At 42.6% G+C, this 16,440-nt stretch overlaps 1 protein-coding gene across 1 annotated transcript in view; it reads right to left on the bottom strand.

The window, feature by feature from the left end:
* Positions 1–3,566: 3,566 nt before the first annotated feature.
* GUCY1A2 (guanylate cyclase 1 soluble subunit alpha 2) overlaps positions 3,567–16,440 on the bottom strand; it is a 389,883-nt gene continuing 377,009 nt past the window's right edge. The window contains exon 8 of the mRNA XM_077484335.1: positions 3,567–7,715. Within this exon, the coding sequence (XP_077340461.1) occupies positions 7,508–7,715 (208 nt within the window). The 3' untranslated portion in view covers positions 3,567–7,507. The remainder of the gene's footprint in view (positions 7,716–16,440) is intronic.

The following is a 16,440-nucleotide window of genomic DNA, read 5'->3' as shown; positions in this document are numbered from 1 at the left end:
GTATCTATATCTGCTAATCCATCTAACACTCCCCTTTCCCCAGATTAACAATGCTGCTGTCCAAAGGTGTCTCCTGTGCTCCTTCATCCAGGGTGGGGGCACTTTAATACAGGAGTGTTACTAGCCAGATCAGGTGAAAAAAGCCTAAAAAAAAAAAAGCTAGTGCAGCCACAGCATCTAGTTATTGGTGAGCTGCAATATATATGACATTTTTGGTTTTGGGTTTAATACTGCTTTAAGGGCAAAATTTGAGAAACGACAATCACTATAGCAAATTGGTATTGTCCTAACATTAATCATTGCAGTCTCCTAACCTGCCCGCTTGTGAGGGGCATCCTACTATAAATCTTAAACAGGCAGACAATTCTAAGTATTTAGTAGACCCTGGGGTTTCCCTGCTTCCAATGAACACGATGGAACTCATGATATCAAGAATGATATCAAGGAAACTAAATTATGCATGATGATTCGGGCAATTCGGGCAAAGACGCTTGGCATCCCCTTTTACCTGAAAGCACACATTGACCATATCATAAGTATCTCCAAGGACAGAAAGGGCCCCTTGTATTGTCTGAACTAAAGGGCAATATCTCTGATTAATGTTAATATAGCGCTTACCCCCAAAGCAGCCACTGTTTTCTCGAGTCCTCTGCTTTCAGAGCCCCCAATTCTGTAGGCAGCAACCCACTCTCTGATCAGGAGGAAAAAGGGATATTTATTGCAGAAATATAGGTAATACTACAATACCCAAAGAAATAGAAATGACAAATAAGTAAAATAGTAGCAAAATACAGTATACAGTTGGCAAAGCAAACAGACCAGAGAAATAACCCCCTAAATCCTATAATTAAGAAGGTCCTTACTAAGGACAATGCTAAGATAATAGTTTGACAGTCTCTATCAAACCCTTTCACCACTGGCCAGAACATTGGGGCCCAAATATAGCATTGGACCACTCAATTAATGTTTCTTCGAACCTGGGTATAGTGTCCTAAGCAAACAGTATTGTTCCTACTTAATAGTGGGCAGTGGCCTCCAACCAACTTCTGGGGCGACAAGTAGTCTTCCTCAGTTCCTTATCAGGTGGCTCAGCTGGGTCAGGGACAGCGGCATTCTCCCCCACAATCAAGCAGCATCACCAGTTAGTGACAGTGGTGTTCTCATCAACAATCAGGTGGGAACAGCAATAAGCGACAGTGGCGTTCTCATGTATAAGGAGATGTCTGCTACTGCCCCTCTCTGTATCCCTACTGCAGTGGCAAAACGTTCTTCTAAAAGCCTGCAGCACAGTCGGTTTCCCACAATGTCTTTACCACATCTGCCTCAGGCCTGGGCAAAGATCTCCCTTTTCCTCTCCACAGAGCCCAGATCATGCTAGGATGTGTAATTTCATTGTCAATCTGACATAAAGGCTCAGTCTGTCTGGGGGACTACATCCCTTTCAGCAGGCTCTGGTTGTCCCAGGATACACAGTAGTCTATATCCCCTTCATCTGTGCCCTCCTTCAGCCAGCCACAATCCATCCAGTATACATTTGAATCACCCCACATGGCAGCCGTCAGGGTTAAAGATGCTAGCATTTTTCATGGTCTTCCCCAAAACAGTCACTGCAGCTCAGCATTACAGGCAATTCTTTTAATCCTCCGTGAATCACAGATAAGGAACTAAGCTTCCAAGCAGGAAAAAATGTTTACACTACCTGGCCTTATGCATTGAGCCTTTGTTGACTTCCTGGCTTCATTCAGATCAGGTTGGTTTTGTCCAGGGCTGTGAAGCCAGAGTCAGCTCTCTCAAAATATATTTTAATCACATATTACACAAAACTACATAAAATACCTCTGCTTCTGCTATCTAGCAATGCTGAAAAGATTCTTGACTGGTAGACTTGTTGTTTCATCTTATGACCATAGAGCCAATGGCCCGTGGATGTAATATGCTGTTGAGGATCATGGCTTTGTTTGAACAACCAACAACTGAAGTGAGAATAAATGGCATAACTTATACCCCATCAAACTGTGCAATGGAACTTTGGAAGGGTGCCCACTATTCCAGCTGTTGTTTTGTCTTATCTCTGAATGCATTCCTGGCCACACTATGCCATTCTATGAACATTATAGGGATATAGGGACACATGGAACATATGCTGGTCACTTTTGCAGATGATGTCTTACTCTACATGTGCCATCCCAAAATATTCTGATTGCAGTAAAGCTAAAATCTGATTGGTTGCTTGGAGTTTGTGAACTTGTGATTATCCCAGTTCTTCCCATGGCCTTGTGAACATTACACTGTGCATAGTAATATTAGGAAATAATGGGAATAGTTTACAGGAAGTGAAGGTGAGTGAATGAAACAAGGGTATGTTGACATCTACGTAACTTTTCTAACATAACTTTTTTTCAATTATCTGCAAAATGGAGAACTCAGAAGCCGGGTTACAGCTCCAAAGCCTATACATTAAAAGACAAGTCAACTGTCTACAAAAGATTACAAGTCAACAATGTCATCTCTCATGTTTCTAGTTTCACAAACTTTTTACGAGAAATATACTGTAACTCTATATTTTCACAGTTGTGTTTATTGATCCCCTCCCCAACTGTTCTGTTAAAATAGTATACTTGCCTGTACAGATTATTCTTCACCGTCCACACAGTAAAGATCTTGCATTGCAGGAACATGTATGTGCTTCTAAAGAAATTCTGTTGGAAGGGGTTTAGGGCCCACAACTGGGGAAATTAACTACAATTGCATACATCCTTTCAGGTGGCACGAGCAAGTGTTCCATATTGGGTTAAAAACACACTGCAATTAAACAATTAAAGTGCAATTAAAGATCTTGTCTGATGGCTGTTCATCTGGTACCATTTTGATCCCTCTGCAGATGCTGAAAAATGAACTCCACTGGTAGATTCAGTTGCTGCAGGGTAGTTAGATCATTGTTCCTCTCTAGTGTTTAGGCAGCTATAGTATGGTAGATTATGGTAGATAAGATAAACTTACAATGTTAGTACAGTTATGCTTTAAAAGCCACCCCTATCCTTATCTGATACTTAATGTCTCCACTGAGATGTTCGCTATAAAAAAAAGCAGAGCCTGGCTGGAATCCTTGTTAACGTGGTGACTGTGTGGTTCAGAGCAAAGCGCACAGCGTAGATATTGAAGGGATAAAGACAGGTAAGCTTGGGAGGGTGCTGGGGGAGGGAACACACATACTTTGAAGTATAACTGTACTAAGATTGCAGTCATCTTTTAAGAAGATAAGAGTTGCAGATTTTCTTCTACTTACAACATTTTATACAAAAAGGTAAGGATTTTTCCATTAAGAAATTACTTATTTAGATACCTGGGAAAACTAGAAAGAAAACTATTCTAGTCTGGTAAATAACACCAAATTTATCTTCATCATACAGTACAAATAGTACTTACTAACAGTTCTTATCTGTTCAGGCTATCTGTATCTTTGTTGTGAGGAGGCAATGCTTCAGATGTAAATGGGTAAAGCTTAGATGGTCAGAGGAGTGATCTTTTCCCAGATTTCCATTGGTGGGTATCACAAAGTACACAAATTCTGCTACACAGTTTATTGAAATGAAAAAGAACAGGAAAGGAATGGTGTAAGACATTTCAATTACATAAACTATATGTAACATTTTGATAAAAAAAAAAAAATCTTTATCTGGAAGACTACAGGCTCCAAGCATTTTAGATTCAAGGTGATAGCTCTTCAAATAATAAATATGATACTTGTGGCATTCTTAAGGTATTTCAGTTGTACACAATAGAACTATATATTATATACTAATAAATCATATGATATTGCAATCTTTGAAGTTGGTTGAAATTTTAAATTTGACAGAACATTAAAGACAAAACAGAGGACATGAATCAAACTCACAACAGCTTGAAACTGGACAACTTCTTAACTCTACTAGTAATCTGCAATTTTGATAATTATGTACCTTACAAAATAGTAAAAGGTATGCAGCTGTGCAATATAAATAACCCGCACTTAAGAGATAATGTAAAGCATTTTGAAAAAACAAAAATATATAGTGTGCATTAAATTGTCTGTTTTTTGGGCATTGTGAGTTTACAGATTGTGTTGTTTGGGGGCAATACAATCTGTTCACACTGCACAATAGAGACATACCAACTGACCTCCTTCCTCCCTACAGCATAACCATATTCGTATACCTCCCAACAATCTGAATGATCAAATCATCGTGACATTTTAAGCTTACCTAGATTTACAGTTAAGCTCCTCCTAAATATGTCAGTATCTGAATAAAACATTCAAGCCACACCTTCCCTCGTCTACAAAAACTGACACCCTCATGATAAAATAGGTATAGTTGGAAGGTAAGTATTGTTATGCTATCAATGCTAAGAGCTATAGAGGAACGTTTCCCAAAGTCTAAATTTACCAAATCAAAGGGAAAAGTGTAGTAAAGCCATAGTAACCAATCAGCGGTCATACAGCATGCCACAGTTTTGCTCTAATTCACTAAAGTATGATGTTTTCTAAATTTGAAAAAAAGATGAGTTATTGTATGTTCAAATATCAAAACGTGAACAGCAGAGGGCTAGCAGACATGTGCCTTTAACTATACAGGTAACACTAACTACATACATTACACCGACTATACATTTCCAGTTCTCAACAGTTTCTCAATAAAGTACCTGCATTGCAATGCTTTCCATTTCTTGCTCCAATATCTCCTACTGATCTGCTTTTCTAATCTTTACATGGCTGTCTGTTTTGTTCCTCCCTCCTGCTTTTTTGTATATCCCCTACTGCTTTCGTCTTATATCCCCCCCCTGCTGCTTTTCTCTTATCCTCCCCTCCCTTGCCTTTCTACTATCCTCGCCTGCAGCCTACTTCACCTATTTTTTTCCTCTAAATTTCTCCTAACTGCTGTTTTTCTCATATTTCCTCCCTCACTGTTCCTTCCCCTGCTTGTTTTCTCATATCCCCCTCACCGACCATCCCTTCCCCTGCTGCTTTTCCTCTACCCCAATCCCCGACCAAGCCTACCACTTCTGCTTTTCTCTTATCCCCTGGCTTCCCTTGCTGCTCTTCTCTTATTTCCCTTAATGCTTTTCTCCTATCCCATTGCTTCCCCTGCTACTTTTCTCTTATAGCCCTGGATGCTTCACCACCCCTGCATCCTTTTTCCCACATTTCCCCTTCCCCTCTTTTTCCTTATCACTACTCTTCCCTTATTCCTTTCTATTATCCTGTTTCAATTAAAGCCAAACTTCAGGAAAATTAAAAGTCCCCCCTTGCAGTGGGTCTCCTCCTGTATTGCAGGGGTTAACTTCCCATTTATGCCTAGGGGACTGGAAAAAGCTCTTCTGATCTGCGCTAGGTTGGTCCTTGCATTTGACGCTGAGGGATAATCCACTGCCACAGCATTGGGGAGCACTGTTTACTGAGGAAGCAGAGGTTTTCGGGTAAGTAAAAGTGCTTTTACTGTCCCTTTGACCAGTGGTCTCCAAATTGTGGCCTGGTTTCCGGATGTGGCCCTTTGCTTATCTTTAGATGGCCCTTGGGGCACTATTCTTCCCTCTGGTACAAGGCACTATTCTCCTCAGGGACACCAACAATGGGGCATTATTACTCCCACTGACACCAATGATGGGGCACTATTCCACTAATTAATACTCAAGATGGGGCCTTATTTACTGATGCCAATAATTTTTTTTTTCTCCTGCTAACCAGAGTCTGGCCCCTCTAAAATCTGAAGGACAGTAAACCGGCCCTATGTTTAGAATATTTGGAGATCCCTGCCCTAGACTAATCAAGTAGTTAATCCTAGAAATGCAGGGGCAGCCCCACTTTAAGGGATGAATTTTAGTCCTGGAGTTCTGCTTTAAACATGTATACCTTTTTTACACTTTCTGACACTTTTTAAAAACCCCTACTACTTGTGTAATCTTGCACCTGCTTGCACACCATTTGTCCAGTTTGGATAAGGGCGATGGAAAAAATGACATCTAAAGAACCACATTTTTGACACTTAGTACCCACACTGGGCTTGCCTAGTAATAGAGGTTAAAAAGGAAAGACATCAATCAGTGCTGAACATCCTAGAACAGTCAGATAAGTCAGCACCAGATATGATTGGTTGCTGTGGATTACTACATATTATTGCCATTTGTATTGCCTTACTGATAAATAAGTCTATAAATGTGTTTAAAAAGTTAGTTTAGTTTCAAAAAATAATAATCTTTACATACCAACAGTACTTTACATCTACAGCTAATACAACTAATTATTTAACTAAATAGATTTTCACCAAATATTCAAAGCACAATGGCTGTTGTTAAAATGAGTTTATTTTTGCTATATGCTGTTATTGGGTGTTAGTATACAGTACATTTGTATTAGTGATTAAAGAAAAGCCGTTCTTTGATCTTGGCATGGCTGTGTTCCCACCCCCCCAGGTAGAATAGTTTGCTAAATACAATAGGAATTAATGTCATAAATCACCTGGAATACTAACAATTTGAGTGAAATTATGAAAGTCACAATTCTGATATTTTAAAAATGTCTTCTACAGTTATATACATCAATGCAACTGATGAATGGTTAAATATTTCAATATAAATGGTCATAAAATGTTTTTCCTGTTTATAATATAATATTATTTAGAAATTACATTCAGATGCTATGGCGGTCAGTTAGTTTCTTACGGCTTACACTCAAGTGATATCACATACTAAATTTAACAGATCTTGACAGAAGTAAAATATATACTTTTGATACACATGCTGATAAAAAGTCTGGTTATACAGGTAAGTAAGAAAAATAAATAAATACGCAAATAAAAAATAAAAATAAAGCAAAAACTCATCTTCACAATGAACATGATCATAAGGTCCAAAGGTGGCTTGACAACAGAGTTAAAATTTCACGTAACTATGATATTATAAATTGGTTAAATTTCTTTGTGTAGTACAGTTATTCTAGCAATGAGCTTGTGGCTTTGTTTGGAATTAGAATGATCTTTATGTCAATACAGGTCACTTAACTAACATTGGCACGGCACGGTGGAGTTGGGCTATCCAATATTCAGCATGGACTTGGCCAACCATCCTTATCGTATATGGATCTACAAACAGATGGGTAACTCATGAGTACAAACACTAACAAATATAACCAAAATAAGCAAGTCCAGCCTTTATTCCTTATAATTTGAAAATGTTGTTGACTTCTGTTGACTGCTAGATTGTGTTTCTTTTGGGTTGAGATGGTTTATTGTTCAAATTGACACATCAATAACAGGAACCTCTGGGCTTGATTCACTCTGTAATAAAAACTGTTCTCTGGACACCTGTCACTCACCACCAAAATAAAGAATTATTGCCTGGCTTGTTGTAGCGATCTCCCTGTTGTGGTCCTTTGCAAATTTATGGCACAGAAAGATCCTCTACACTCTTGTCTTGACCCGCTTAGGGGTTTGTGCTTTTCTTTTTGAGAAGAGTCTAGAATTTATAGTTGGTTTCATACACTTGTTTCCCTAAGATACATAGTGCCAATATTGTAGGAAACCTTCCTCATTCTGACAGATGTCAAGGGCTGCTTTGGCTGTTTTTGACCATTGTTCAACTCCAAGAAGTAGCAGATGCCCAATATTTCCTTTGGAAAGTTGTCTGGAAGCTCCTCACGTGATCGGGGAACGAAGTGAAAAGATTCTTCCCCTTTTAAAAGCCTGCATGGAACACAAAATCCACATGCTGTAAAGTCAGAAAACGCACTTTGAAAAAAACATATTTATAATAACAGGTCAGAACATACATGTTTCAAGTAAATATCTGATTCTCATCTTTTCATGTGGAATTACAAAAGTATTCACCCTCATACAGGTCCTTTCTCTCATCTGTTGTTATGGAGCTATTGGCATTATATGGCCAAAACATTTTGGACACCTGACTATTACAACTACTATATGGCCAAAAGTATGTGGACAACCCTCACGTGTTAAGTTCATGTGCTTCCAGGCATATGCATTTTTATTGCAGTACACAAAGATGTTTTAGAAAATTATATGAATATAGAAAGAAAGGGGTTCCCCTTGGGGTAGGACTTTACCGGCACTTAGATAAAAGTCACAAATCAATATACTAGAAAAAATGTTCATATATTTTATTGAAAATACATAGATAAAAACATATGTAATGGAGTGTACATGGCAGCCATTACTAATGATGAAATAGTTACAAGTAGATGATATGTAGAAATTATCCTTCACCCGCCGCATTTCAGAGTCTATTAGAGATACTCCTTCCTCAGGGGTAGATAGGATATAAAAGCTCTACAAAAGTAAGTACAAACAGTCAATGTCTATACATATTATTAACAAAAAAATTCCTATACCTATGTCTATTGAATTCAACACTTACAATTGCAGCAATCAGATGCTTATAGCTCACTCCATAGGATTAAAAAAAACACCAAAAAGCACAACGTGGCCACGGAAAACTGCCATCACCCTGAAGAGCCCAGCATGGAGTATCAAATAAAACAAAACATGTGGTGGTCATGCAGACCACCGGCTACCTTGTTTGGAAATGCTAGCAGCCTGGTTATCATTCTTCAGCTTCAATACCTTTCAAGTCATTGTGGAGCCTCTATTTCAACCTCTATTCACTAATCATTACATGCTTTTTTGGGGGGTCTTATTTGTGTGAGGTATTGAACACAACTAGGAGGCAGAGGGGTATGTCCACTCCCCACAGTCTAACTGGTTGAAAAAAATCAACTCTCTCTGCAGCAGAAATGTTATCTTCGCTAAAAAAACAAAGCCAGGCCACTAGCATTTTCAGAGCATTGGCAGCTATTTATTTCTCCCATATGCAAATTGGGGAAGCTTTATTGGCACAAATCATTTGGAAGTTTTATATTTTACTAAGCAGTGCTACAGCTTTCACTCGGTTAGAGTGTCATGCTCGTTCCAGCACTGGTGGTCTTGGGCTATAGCTGAGGGTATAGCTTAGCATCCCCCATTCCCTTAAGGCAAGTAGGCCCACCAGTACTTGCTCGCAGATCTTAAAACACAGTGCTATAATCCTTGGCCAAGCAGCACTAAAGGCAGAGCAGTTAATTATAAAGATAGAATAGTCAAGGGAGAGATGACCATGGGGTCAGATGACCATAGAGAATAGCGAAAATGGGTTCCCAAAGGGTAGCATAATCCAGGGTCAGGCAGGGTCAGGACAGGAGGCAGTCAGTAAGTGCATTTCTGGGAAAGGCTATTCAGGTCAGGTAACAGACTAAAGATTATTTCAGTGACCTAGGGACAGGCTGAGGGCAGGGCTGGTGGCAGACAGACAGTGATCTAGGGCCAGGCTGAGGTCAGAACTGGTGGCATGCAGTGAGTGATCTAGGGACAAACTGAGGTCAGGGCTGGCAGCAGACAGAGTGGTCCAGGAACAGTATGAGGTTAGGGCAGGTGGTAGACAGAGAATGGCAGCAGATAGTAAGTGATATAGGGACAGGCTAGAAGCAGACAGAGAATGGTCCAGGTAGAGGATGGGGTCAGGGCTGGCGGCAGACAGGAAGTGATCCAGGGACAGGCTGAGTTTAGGGCTGGCAGGAGACAGAGAGTGATCAAGGGACAGGCTAAGGTCAGGGCTGGTGGCAGACAGAGAATGATTCAGGGACAGGATAGGTCAGGGCTAGTGGCAGATATTGAGTGACCCAGGGATGGGCTGAGGTCAGGGCTGGTGGCAGACAGAGATGATCTAAGGACAGGCTGAGGTCAGGGATGACAGCAAGCAGAGAGTGATACAGGGACAAGCTGAGGTCAGGGATGGCAGCAGGCAGAGCGTGGTCCAGACACAGGCTGAGACCAGGTGGTGGTGACAAGCAAAGAGTGATCTATGGACAGACTGATATCAGTGCTGGCAGCAGACAGAGAGTGATCAATGGACAGGCTAAGTTTAGGACTGGCAGCAGACAGAAAGTGTCCAGGGGCAGGATGAGGTCAGGGCTGGCGGCAGACAGACTGATCCAGGGACAGGATAAGATTTCATAATTTGTCACATCACGAATGTCAATACTCCATTACGATACCCTAATTTACAAGACCGACCGCTTCTGGCTTGTCCTTGCTTCCGAGCAGGCATGTTTGTACTTGTGGGACTTGTGTACACATGCTCGGAAAATCCGACAACAGACATTTGTCCGCGGAAAATTTTAAAGCTTGTCGTCCAAAATTTGTCCACAGAAAATCCAACAATTGTCCGATGGAGCATACAAATGGTCAGATTTTCTGCCAACAGCCTGTCATCACACATTTCCCGTTGGAAAATCTGATTGTGTGTACAAGGCTTTACTGCTATTCCTAACTGTAATGCTGCATACACCCGACCGGACTTTCCGGCAGAAAGGGTATAATTTCATTGGATATTCTGAACGTGTGTGGGCTTCCTCAGACTTTTTTTTCAAATATTCTCAGACCTAGAAATAGAACATGTTTTAAATCTTTCCGATGGAATCAATTCCTATCAGGAAAACTGTTTGTCTGTATGCTATTCCGACGAACCAAAAACGCTATTGGCTACTGGCTATTGAACTTCCTTTTTCTAGTCCCGTCGTATGTCATCACATTCTAAATGAACGGACTTTGGTGTGATCGTGTGTAGGCAAATCTATTTCAGTGGAACTCCGACGGAACTCCGTCGGAAAGACCGTCAGAGTTTATTCTGATGGAAAAACCGATCGTGTGTATGCGGCATAAGTAAAGGAAAATGCAGAACATCTCACTTAGATCTCCAAATTCCTGTTGTGTCTTCTGGCTAAGGAGTGAAAAGAAATCTCTTGAATGGGACACCCCTGATGGGTTTTAACTGTTCCCAAATTGAAATTAAAATGAACTATCCAAATTGAAAAAAAAAAATGTGGCTTTAGATATGCTTTAACATGATTGTGCCTACAGCAGCCCTATGTATTGGAAATCAGGCCAGGTTGAATGTCCTGACAGCTAAAGTGATTGTAAACAATAATCTTGTAAAACAATTCATTCAGACATTCAAACATTCTAAATACTGTGAGGGGTTAGCTTGGTAGCGGGTGTGTGTGACCCCCTGGATGGGTTCACAACACAAAGTCAGGCACAGCAGACAGCGGTGTAGGTTCAAAAAACAAAAGATCCGGTTTATTTCTGCTACATGCAGTGATACATAAACAGCCAAACAAAATAAAACAAGAAAATAAATCCTGGTCAGCTTGACCTCTAACTACACACGTAGACTCCCTGTCTAACAACTGAGTGCAGCCTTGTGCTGCCCCAGTCCCTGTCTCTATTGTAGGGGTTTGCCACACAGGCGTTAACTCACCGCACAGAACAGATCTCAGACTCCCCAGTCTATACACACAAAACTGGTTCCAGGATGGAGCATCTCCCTATGCATGCTGGGGTTTTTTGTAGAGGCCTTAATGAGCCCACTTACTACAGCTGGGCTCATTAACTCTTCCCCTCTAATTGTAAAAGTCTGCATAAAGCCTGAATCTAGGACACACATATTTCCCATCCTGGATACAACCAGGTGATTTTACCTGCGTGCTGCCACATACCCCCCCCTCTTGTTTCAACCTTGGGGTTGTAACACAAGCAGCCAGACACGCATGTATCCGAGACAAAGCATCCACATTCCCCATTTTAACACCAGGGCGATGATTAACTGTAAAGCTAAATTCCTGTAGGGCCAGAAACCACCTATTTACCCTTCTATTGGTCTCCTTGTTCTGAGCCATCCACTTTAAAGGAGCGTGATCAGTCACCAGGTCAAAGTGCCTACCTAGCAGATAGTACCGAAGGGAATCTAGAGCCCACTTCACTGCTAAACATTCCTTCTCAATCGTGGAGTAATTTACCTCATGGGACTTTAACTTCCTGCTGAGGTAAATGACTGGGTGCTCTTCCCCGTTCCAGACCTGGGATAACACTGCTCCTAACCCAACGTCTGATGCATCAGTTTGTACCACGAAGTCCTTAGAGAAGTCTGGTGAGTACAACACTGGCTGGCTACATAAGGCTGTTTTTAAGGACTGAAATGCTTCTTCAGCCTCTGGGGACTATTTAACCATAACCGACTCTTTCCCTTTTGTCAGGTTGGTGAGGGGCACAGCCTGAGAAGCAAAATGGGGAATGAAGCGTCGATAATAGCCAGCGATTCCCAGAAAGGCTCGTACCTGTTTCTTGCTGTTGGGACGTGGCCAACTCTGTATGGCCTCTACTTTATTGACTTGGGGTTTTATCACCCCCCTCCCAATAGTGTACCCAAGATATTTGGCCTCCTCCTGTCCAATGGTACACTTCTTTGGATTGGCCGTAAACCCAGCTTCCCGGATAGAGTCTAGGACTGCTTGTACTTTTGGCAAATGTGAAACCAAGTCTGTGCTATGGACAATCACATCATCCAGGTAAGCTGCAGCATATTTCTGGTGGGGCTTCAGAATCTTATCCATTTTCCGCTGGAATGTTGCCGGTGCATTCTGTAACCCAAACGGCATTCTCTTATATTGGAATGCCCCATCTGGGGTTACAAACGCAGTTTTCTCCTTGGCCGACTCGGCCAGGGGAATTTGCCAATACCCTTTGGTGAGATCAAGAGTTGTCATATATCGGGCTGTTCCCAGCCGGTCAATCAACTCATCTATACGTGGCATGGGGTAGGTGTCAAATTTTGTAACTTATTTAATTGTCTAAAATCGTTACAAAACCGCCAGCTCCCATCAGGTTTGGGCACTAGTACGATAGGACTGGACCAGTCACTCTGGGACTCCTCTATCACACCCAATTCCAGCATCCTTTGAACCTCCCCACGTATTGCCTCCCGTCGGGCTTCTGGTATTCTATAAGGTTTTAGTTTTACCCTTTCTCCTGGCGGGGTGATAATGTCATGCTCTACGCCAGATGTTTGTCCCGGAAGCTCAGAGAAAATCTCTTTGTTACAAAGTACAAACTCTTTAACCTCCTGTTGTTGGGGTTTCGATAAGGTGTCTGCTATTCCAACCTCAGGAACTAAGCAATCAGGCTGTACTTGTGACAAAGTCTCTGCGACTAGGGATTCCCTATCCCTCCAGGCTTTCAGCAGATTGACGTGATAGATCTGCTCCGGCTTTCGCCTTCCTGGCTGTCTAACCCTGTAGTTCACCTCACTAATTTTTTCAATTACTTCATATGGACCTTGCCATTTGGCCAGAAATTTGCTTTCAACCGTAGGGACTAGCACCAAGACCCTATCCCCCGGGGAAAAAGTACGTGTCTTGGCCCCACGGTTGTACACTCTCTGCTGTGCTAACTGCGCTTGGGTTAAATGTTCCTTTACAATTGGCATTACCTGTGCAATTCTATCTTGCATCAGGGCGACATGCTCAATCACACTCCTGTGAGGAGAACTCTCATTTTCCCAAGTTTCCTTGGCGATATCCAGCAGCCCTCTTGGGTGTCTCCCATAGAGCAACTCGAAGGGTGAGAAACCCGTAGAGGATTGGGGTACCTCCCTAATGGCAAACATCAGATAGGGTATTAGACAATCCCAATTCTTTCCATCTCTATCCACCACCTTCTTTAACATTTGTTTTAGGGTTTTGTTGAATCTTTCAACCAACCCATCTGTTTGGGGGTGATACACAGATGTACGCAATTGCTTCACTTTGTACAACTTGCATAATTCTTTCATAACCCGGGACATAAAGGGTGTACCTTGGTCCGTAAGCAGTTCCTTACAAATACCCACGCGGCTAAAAACAAGGGATAGCTCTTTGGCTATGGTTTTGGCCGAGGTATTTCGGAGAGGAATTGCTTCCGGACAACGGGTGGCATAGTCCAATATAACCAAAATGTACTGATGCCCCCTAGCAGACTTCATTATCGGACCTACCAAATCCATTGCGATCCTTTCAAAGGGGACCTCAATTATAGGAAGAGGTACCAGCGGGTTACGGAAATGTGGCATAGGTGCCGACTTCTGACACACAGGGCAGGAGGAACAATAATTTTCTGTTTCCTTCATGACCCCAGGCCAATAGAATCTCTGCAGTACCCTCTCTCTGGTTTTTTCGGTCCCCAGATGACCTCCCAGAATATGCCCATGGGTAGTGATGGCCGAACGGTTCGCCCGGCGGTCGTTTCGCGGCGAATTTCCGACTTTCGCCGTCCGCGGGTTCGAACGCCTTTTTCCGTCGTTCGCCCCGGCGGACTTACGTGTTTAATGTATACAAGAACTTTAACCTTTCGTGACACGTTTATCATGTGTTACAGGACAACCAATTGAGACATGACAGCTCATGGACACTTGGACATTCCCCCTAACCTATAAATACACCCGATCCGGTGGCCATTTTACATTCTTTCTTCTGTCACTGTAGGGAAAGGATCCTGTGTGGAGTAGGGACAGAGAAAACGCTAGCTATTTGGTACACAAAAGTTCTTTTCAGGACTGGTATAGGTGTTAGGTCAGCAGCCTGAGTTTCTTTTGTCAGTTTAGATAAAGGGACAGAGCGCTGTATGCTGCTATTTTAGGGACAGCTCAGCCAGATTAGTCTTTCTTCATCATCATCATCATCATCATCATTAGCTGTTACTATCAGGTCCACAAAAGAGCTGTTCCAGCTAATCGTTCCAGCCTACTCTTTTTTGCCAATTTGTATAGGGACAGGCAGGAAGCAGTGTGTCAGGCAGTGAGGATAATTTTAAAGACTTGCTGTTACTATTAGTTCCACAAAGGTTCTTTTCAGGACTGGTATCAGTGGTACGGTAATAGGCTTGTACACGTATAATATTCTTTCTTCCAAATATAGAAAGAATATTATACTTGACTGCTGCCCTTCTGCTGCAGTCTGCTAATCATTCACAACTCACTTGTTCCACAAAGCTCTTTATCAGGACTGGTAACTTGGTCTGTCTAGGGTGCTACGGTACATAGGCTTGGGTGCGGTACAGTCTGCTGTTCTGTAAGGACCGCTATCGGTCCACAATACATAGGGTTGCCGTGCACTACTGCTGACCGCTGCCCTATACTGCAGCAGTCCTTCATTGGTATAGGGACTGACGTACAGTCTGCTAATCACTAACACACAACCTGCTTGGTCCACAAAAGTTCTTATAAGGACTGGTAACTTGGTATAGGGTGCTACGGTACATAGGCCTGAGTGCGTTACAGTCTGCTGTTCTGTAAGGACCGCTATCGGTCCACAATACATAGGGTTGCCGTGCACTACTGCTGACCGCTGCCCTATACTGCAGCAGTCCTTCAGCGGTATAGGGACTGACGCACAGTCTGCTAAACACTAACACACAACCTGCTTGGTCCACAAAAGTTTTTATAAGGACTGGTAACTTGGTATAGGGTGCTACGGTACATAGGCCTGAGTGCAGTACAGTCTGCTGTTCTGTAAGGACCGCTATCGGTCCACAATACATAGGGTTGCCGTGCACTACTGCTGACCGCTGCCCTATACTGCAGCAGTCCTTCATTGGTATAGGGACTGACGTACAGTCTGCTAATCACTAACACACAACCTGCTTGGTCCACAAAAGTTCTTATAAGGACTGGTAACTTGGTATAGGGTGCTACGGTACATAGGCCTGAGTGCGTTACAGTCTGCTGTTCTGTAAGGACCGCTATCGGTCCACAATACATAGGGTTGACGTGCACCACTGCTGACCGCTGCCCTATACTGCAGCAGTCCTTCATTGGTATAGGGACTGACGTACAGTCTGCTAATCACTAACACACAACCTGCTTGGTCCACAAAAGTTCTTATAAGGACTGGTAACTTGGTATAGGGTGCTACGGTACATAGGCCTGAGTGCGTTACAGTCTGCTGTTCTGTAAGGACCGCTATCGGTCCACAATACATAGGGTTGCCGTGCACTACTGCTGACCGCTGCCCTATACTGCAGCAGTCCTTCAGCGGTATAGGGACTGACGCACAGTCTGCTAAACACTAACACACAACCTGCTTGGTCCACAAAAGTTCTTATAAGGACTGGTAACTTGGTATAGGGTGCTACGGTACATAGGCCTGAGTGCAGTACAGTCTGCTGTTCTGTAAGGACCGCTATCGGTCCACAATACATAGGGTTGCCGTGCACTACTGCTGACCGCTGCCCTATACTGCAGCAGTCCTTCATTGGTATAGGGACTGACGTACAGTCTGCTAATCACTAACACACAACCTGCTTGTTCCACAAAAGTTCTTATAAGGACTGGTAACTTGGTATAGGGTGCTACGGTACATAGGCTTGAGTGCGGTACAGTCTGCTGTTCTGTAAGGACCGCTATCGGTCCACAATAGATAGGGTTGACGTGCACCACTGCTGACCGCTGCCCTATACTGCAGCAGTCCTTCAGCGGTATAGGGACTGACGTACAGTCTGCTAAACACTAATACACAACCTGCTTGGTCCACAAAAGTTCTTATAA

The sequence above is a fragment of the Lithobates pipiens genome, unplaced genomic scaffold, assembly GCF_037356315.1.
Source record: "Lithobates pipiens isolate NorthernLeopardFrog02 unplaced genomic scaffold, aLitPip1_a1.2 Scaffold_16, whole genome shotgun sequence".
Lineage (NCBI taxonomy): Eukaryota > Metazoa > Chordata > Amphibia > Anura > Ranidae > Lithobates > Lithobates pipiens.
This window is presented reverse-complemented; position numbering and strand designations above follow the sequence as displayed.